Consider the following 6,596-nt stretch of genomic DNA (forward strand, 5'->3'; position numbering starts at 1 on the left):
CCTAGCCTCACGGCACACCTTGTCCTCACGGCACACCTAGGCCTCACGGCACTCCTAGGCCTCACGGCACACCTTGGCCTCATGGCACACCTAGGCCCCACGGCACACCTAGGCCCCACAGCACACTAAGCCCTCAGCACACCTAGGCCTCACGGCACACCTAGGCCTCCCGGCACACCTAGGCCTCACTGCACACCTAGGCCTCACGGCACACCTAGGCCTCTCGGCACACCTAGGCCTCACGGCACACCTAGGCCCCAGGGCACACCTAGGGCCCACGGCACACCTAGGCCTCTCGGCACACCTAGGCCTCACGGCACACCTAGGCCCCTCAGCACACCTAGCCGCACGTGTACACGTCTTTTTCATCTTTTCCTCACCTGTGCCACACGCCTGTTTTCCTGCAGTGTCCTAGAGGCCAGTTTCTCACTCCTAGGATCCCTACAGAGAACAACATAGCACAAGAAGCCAACTGGGTGTTGGTGAGAACCTAGGTCCCCACCTTCCTTTCTTGGAGAAGGCTTGGATGATTGGAGACTTTTGGATCCATGGAACCGTGTCTCAATGGGTCCATTTCAGAGCGTCCCCAGCACCCCCAAATTCCTCAGAAATGAAATCCTTCAGGGAAAATGAATTTGCGAGGAAGGAGGAGGACTGAGCAGGCTTGAGCTGTAGCTTCATGTCCCCGCCAGCGGGGACCCAGTTATTCAGGGTCCCGAAGAGGCTTTCTACCTGTGGGCCAAAATGGGGGTGAAGAGAAGAAGGAGACCAAGCAAAAGTTCTGTTGTCAAGGTCTCGTTTATTGGGATGAACATTGCAGCTTTTAAGGCTTTCAGGTAGGGGGAGTGACCTTTGTGAAATATGAAGGAGGGGGAGATGAGGGTATAGGCAGTGATAGCTGGAGGCAAAGAAGTCAGGCGATGAGGTCAGGTGGTGGAGACACTGGGTGTTGACTGAGGAGATAACTGGTATCTGCTCGAGCTGAGGCATCCCTTGAATGTTATACTCCTGTGCCGTAAATTCATGGGAGAGGCTTTATCCAACAATCTTAAGATTTATGGCAGTCATCTTCGGGGTGAGTCTCTGTGGCCAAACAGCCCAGAGTCACTTTGAACCATGCAGTCAAAAAGCGACTAGGCCCAAATCCAATATGGCTCCGTGCATCTCCCCCATTTTTCTTTAAAAAAAAAAAAAAACCATTAGGTGGAAGTAGTGGTCTGAGAGAGATCAGACATGCCTCACAGAGTGCCCAGCTCGGCCATGGCAAGCCACTCTTGCAGTTAGGACTGCACCCCAATGGCTAGGAATGAACTTATGCTGTAACACACCGTTCTGGGCTATACGTGTGTGTTATTGGGGGAGAAACTGGGCAGAGGAGCATTTGACCGGCCCGCACGTTTAAACGGGGTGTAGCCACCTCTGTCTTAGGATCGACCTCTCAAACCCCAGCCTCTCTGTCATAGGACCACCTTGTCGCCCTCAAGGCTCCATGTCTAGATTGGTCAAGGGTCAGAGGAAGTTGCCCGTCACTGAGGAAAGCTACATTGGATCATCTTCTCATTCCTCTTACTTGAGCCCAGGGGCGAAGGAGCAGGAGCCAGATGGCATTAATATAAGAGATTGTGGAAATTGAGCCTCTCCCGATAAGTTGTAGGCACCTCATCTGGTTCTCCTCAGCTGCTATGGCCATACCACCAAGGACCTAGTCAAGCCTCTCCTGTAATAAAATTTAGAATTCCCAATTGTTAGCAACTACTCCAGAAAGTTCACCCACTGTGCTTGCTTAACAATAGATTGGGGGAGGGTAGCTCCAGACACTGCAGACACAATGGCTGCAGCAGTAATGGCTGCTACAATAGCAGCGAAAATGCCAAGGTCTTTCCCAGGACAGTTCAGGATCGGTCATTCTTCTCTGGAACAACCAGCAGGCAATGGGACCATGTCTGAGATCTGCAGAACCAAGGCAGAGTTCCCCAGTCCACAGCAGCTTCCACCAAGCAACAGTGCACGGAGGGTCGGAGCGCAGGCCGTGGTGGGACGGGACACAATGACTGCAGCAACGCCAGAATTTCTGTGATGACAAAAGATGAGTGGGAATCCTCCATATTCCTCCAAGGACACAGGAATGACTCCAGGGACCCGAACCAGGAGAGCTGAATCTTCATGCTCCCAGGATCAGCAAGTCTCACCAGCCACTCGGGCAGCTGGCACACTCCTGTAGCATCCTGTAGAAAAAACACAAAGATTCCCTCTTCCCCATATAAAATATCTGAACAGGATCATGCCAATATGTGGATCTTTCTATTTCACCTAGGCAGAAGTATGCCTAGCTGTAGGGTGCCATAAACTCAGAGTGTTCCTTGGCATCCAAATTTTAAAATTGAAATAAAAGGAGCATATTTTAGCATACAGGGATAACTCCCCTTTTTTATTTATTAAAATATTGTTAAAATATTATTTATTAAGGTAAGTCCTTAAGGATTAAATTGAGGACACTGAGCACTTGTATTTATAAATTGACTTTTATACCAAATTATTGTCTCCAGCATTATTGTTTTGGATATATAAAGAATGAGATTTTTTGACTAACTGTTTCTATATAAGGCCTATAATCTACCTGGTATCATTGTCCTCCCTTGCTAAGTAAGGTGTCCAGGCAATCCAGTTTGAGTTCTTAAATGGCCTATAAAGGAACAGTACTTAGTGCTCTTAACCACTAAGCCATCTCTCCAGCCCCTTACCAGCTTTATTTACCTAAACATAAGCATTAATTAGAGATGCCAAATCCTATAAATACTGTACTAGAAATCCCTGAGCCGGCAAGGTGAGGCTGGGAGTTGAAAGTAAGCAAATGGAGTCTTCCTCTATTTGTGAGGGAGTGTTATCAACTCCATTATCATTTTCAAAGAGCTGGGTCTATGGTTTTGTTTAGTTGTCTGAGCCAGAGCACTGAAAGGACAGTGAGTTGTCAGACAATTTACGCTGAAATAACTCACTGATTTCATGTAGAAAACTTGTCTCTAATAAAGCATTAAGTAATTGAAATCAATCGTAAACCACAAGCCACACATTGGCTATCAGTATATGAATTGAAAGCTTGTTTTTTTTTAACATTATAAAAACAGTGGCTAAAGCCAGAAATTTAATAATCTGTGCTGAAACAGCAGAAACTCAAGAGAATAAACAAGTGATCCAATCATACATGTAGCCTTTTCATTAGATGAACCACCTATAAATACAGTAAGCGCATTTCCTATGGGTTGTATGCACAAATATACAGGAAATACAAAAACATGTAAAGACTAAAATTATCAATTTTGCCTGAAAAATTTGTATATATAATAGGCCAAATATCAGTATTTTGTAATAACCAATTAACTGTTGTTTGGCTTTTTAAAATACTTCCATGACTCTAGCCTACAATTCTGTATTAACACAACTGAAGCTTTATCTCCAATGAGGATAACAAACAAAGACCTAAGTCCTCTGGTAAGGTGAGGTACTTAGCCAACTAGCATATCCTTAGTAGCTTAAAATTAGTTTTAAATACTCTTTTCTGGAGTAGTCTAACAGCTACTCCCCAAATATTAAAGCTCATTTAGAGAGCAAAAGTTTGTAGTAAAAATTTCTATATACACTTAAAGATTTAAAGTTCTAACTTCTTACATTGAAGAAGCGACAAAATTACATAATATAAGGCTATTAGCCATTCTTTAGTAAAAATTTTAATGATATCACTTTATGGGCTCTCTAAAATTATAAGCAAGCTCACGAAATGAAAACTCACAATCGCCAGGATGTAAACAAACTGCATAAAAACAATCCTCTAAATCTATCTTGAAATGGCAGTTGGATAAGCAAACAAGCTGTAATGCTCTCACAAGTTTTAAAACCTCATCAATCCTTTTTAAATCCTGTAACAATCTCTACCTGTTTGATTTTTTTCTTAATTATAAATAAGTTTGAGTTAGTCAATGTAACACTGACAATCTTTAATCACAATCTTTAAGATCTCTTTGTAACACCAGAGCACAGCCACAACTTTGGAAAGTCACCTGAGTTCTGAGTATGTGACTAGGCAGCTGTTCTTGGGACAGTGGAATTAGCATCAAAATACAGTAACTTTAGGGCAAACCACACCTTTGGCTATGACTGCCAATTCCTACATGTGAACACACGATGGTGCGGTCTCCAATACCTCAACAAAGAGACATTGCCCTAAAATCTTTTAGAAGCCTGGTTTTTAGAATAAGAATTCCATAAAAATATTACCTCAATTTGGACCTGTTTCCCTAGGTTGGCTCATATCCAGATTACAGTTTTAAGCCAACTTTCTGTTACCAATGTTACACCTTTTAAGCTGTGAAGCTCCTGGTGTCTTTAGGATCAGCTAGTATAAACATTTAGCCAGCCCCTGGGGAGCTTGTCCAGCAGACTTAGGCTTCTAGCTACAGATGTAGGCTCCAAAAGCCAATTGAAACTGTTCTTTATGCATTGTTCCCTTCTTGAAACGAGTTAAAACCAAGTCAAGGTGTGAACGACTGGCAGATAAAGTTTTTATCATTTTTTTCTTTTGAACACGAAACATAAAACATTTAAACAACGAGAAACAAAGACCACAGACATAAACTGACAGACATGGATAGCTTGGTGCACCAAGGACACACAACAGACCTAGAGGGAAAAAACTAGATGGTGTCCCACGATAGGGACCCACATATCCTACCTATGGAACCCAGAACTAGAAATAAGCATTTCTCCAATAGGAGCCAGCAGAGAGGCAGGACGTCTCCTGCCTTTCTTCTGTTCCCAGGAGAGCCCTGAAAAGTTTTTCTCTTTCTCCAAAGCATCCGTGGAGAGTCCGGGAGGACTGTTTTTTCCCAAACCCATTCTCTCTCATGTCTAGGGTGTAAACTATCTCTAGTCAGGATCCAAAGACTAAAATATAACTCTAAAAGAACGCATATGCAAAAACACTTTACCATTACCTTGTCCCTTTTTTATTACAAGTTTTACTTAAGCTAGCCCCACACTGCTTAAAATTAACCAGGGACACCTTTAAAACAAAAAAACTTGATTAAATCCTTTTTCTTAACTCTTAATCCTCTCTCCCTGAGTGAGCGCTTGATCTCTCCTATGAAACAAGCCTCCTAAATCCATACCTTCCCCATGGCAATTAGACGACAATTATTCGACCGGTCCTTACCTCCTTCTCCAGCGACGCACGAGCGATGCGGCCTGAAGAGTCCTTGATTCCCGCTGCAGCTCTCTTATCTCCATCGTCCTGTAGTCGGCCTTGCTTCGGGGTCCCTGTGTTCGGGCGCCACTTGTCCCCGCCAGCGGGGACCCAGTTATTCAGGGTCCCGAAGAGGCTTTCTACCTGTGGGCCAAAATGGGGGTGAAGAGAAGAAGGAGACCAAGCAAAAGTTCTGTTGTCAAGGTCTCGTTTATTGGGATGAACATTGCAGCTTTTAAGGCTTTCAGGTAGGGGGAGTGACCTTTGTGAAATATGAAGGAGGGGGAGATGAGGGTATAGGCAGTGATAGCTGGAGGCAAAGAAGTCAGGCGATGAGGTCAGGTGGTGGAGACACTGGGTGTTGACTGAGGAGATAACTGGTATCTGCTCGAGCTGAGGCATCCCTTGAATGTTATACTCCTGTGCCGTAAATTCATGGGAGAGGCTTTATCCAACAATCTTAAGATTTATGGCAGTCATCTTCGGGGTGAGTCTCTGTGGCCAAACAGCCCAGAGTCACTTTGAACCATGCAGTCAAAAAGCGGCTAGGCCCAAATCCAATATGGCTCCGTGCAGCTTCAGAGCTACCTGCAGTCGTCTCCGCCCTCACCCCCTCCCTGCACCCGCCCTGGCACCTGGACCCCTATCTGGTACTGGAGCTTGGGCTGTGAGGACTGCTACATAACCTCTGGGTGGAGACAGTGCAGTGTGCAGTCAGTCAGAAAAGAACTGAATCGTTTTTCCTTCAAATTTATATTTAAGCCCCCAACACACCTGCGAGCGTTTAGGAGATGGAGGTGTGGAGTGTGTACCTTGTGGGGACCCTCTCCGAGGTAGGATTAGTGCCGTGTAAGAAGAGGCCAGAGGATGGACAGGCCAGATATCTTCACTTCAGGAAAGAGCTACCATGACACCCACCACGCTGGCTCCCTTGTCTCAGATGTCATCCTGCAGAACTGGCTGAAGGGGATGTGTATTGTACAGGCCGCTCAGCCAGAACCACCATTAGCTCCATTCGCAGGACATTGAGGGACATAGAGGGCTACAGAGAGTAACTTGCTCAAGGGAGGAATCCCATGAGCCCAGAGACACAGTTTAAACCTAGTTAGTTTAGAAAGGGGTAGCCAAAGGGACAGACATGAAGTTGGTCTGTTTTAAAGATGGAGGCCGGGCCTGGTCTGACACTTTTTGACCTGGCAGGAAGGGTCCCTTACATGCCATGTGCCCCACAAGCACATGGTGCTTGTGCAAGCAGCTAGGTGTCATCCTGTTTACTTGCAAAGGCATCTGCTGGCACACGGGCTGTGGGAAACAGAGCTTGTAACTACAGCTATAAATCAAACGTGGACAGAGGAAAAGC

General features: G+C 45.4%; 1 protein-coding gene across 1 annotated transcript; it reads right to left on the reverse strand.

The window, feature by feature from the left end:
- Positions 1-779: 779 nt before the first annotated feature.
- Positions 780-5,834, reverse strand: LOC134479308 (uncharacterized). The gene is made up of 2 exons (XM_063262733.1): positions 5,207-5,834; positions 780-2,225 (listed from the first exon to the last, which is right to left on the reverse strand). The coding sequence occupies exons 1-2, from the start codon at positions 5,636-5,638 to the stop codon at positions 1,893-1,895; spliced, it is 765 nt and encodes a 254-aa protein (XP_063118803.1). The 5' UTR covers positions 5,639-5,834; the 3' UTR covers positions 780-1,892.
- Positions 5,835-6,596: the final 762 nt, after the last annotated feature.

This window comes from Rattus norvegicus, chromosome 6, assembly GCF_036323735.1.
Source record: "Rattus norvegicus strain BN/NHsdMcwi chromosome 6, GRCr8, whole genome shotgun sequence".
In the NCBI taxonomy this organism is placed as follows: domain Eukaryota; kingdom Metazoa; phylum Chordata; class Mammalia; order Rodentia; family Muridae; genus Rattus; species Rattus norvegicus.

Bases quoted from the DNA above. Each gene is read 5' to 3' on its own strand.
- LOC134479308 (XM_063262733.1), bottom strand. From the start codon at position 5,638: ATGCCTCAGCTCGAGCAGATACCAGTTATCTCCTCAGTCAACACCCAG. The intron at 2,226-5,206 runs GTAAGGACCGGT...TTTTTTCTACAG, and splicing joins GTGCGTCGCTGGAGAAGGAG to GATGCTACAGGAGTGTGCCA.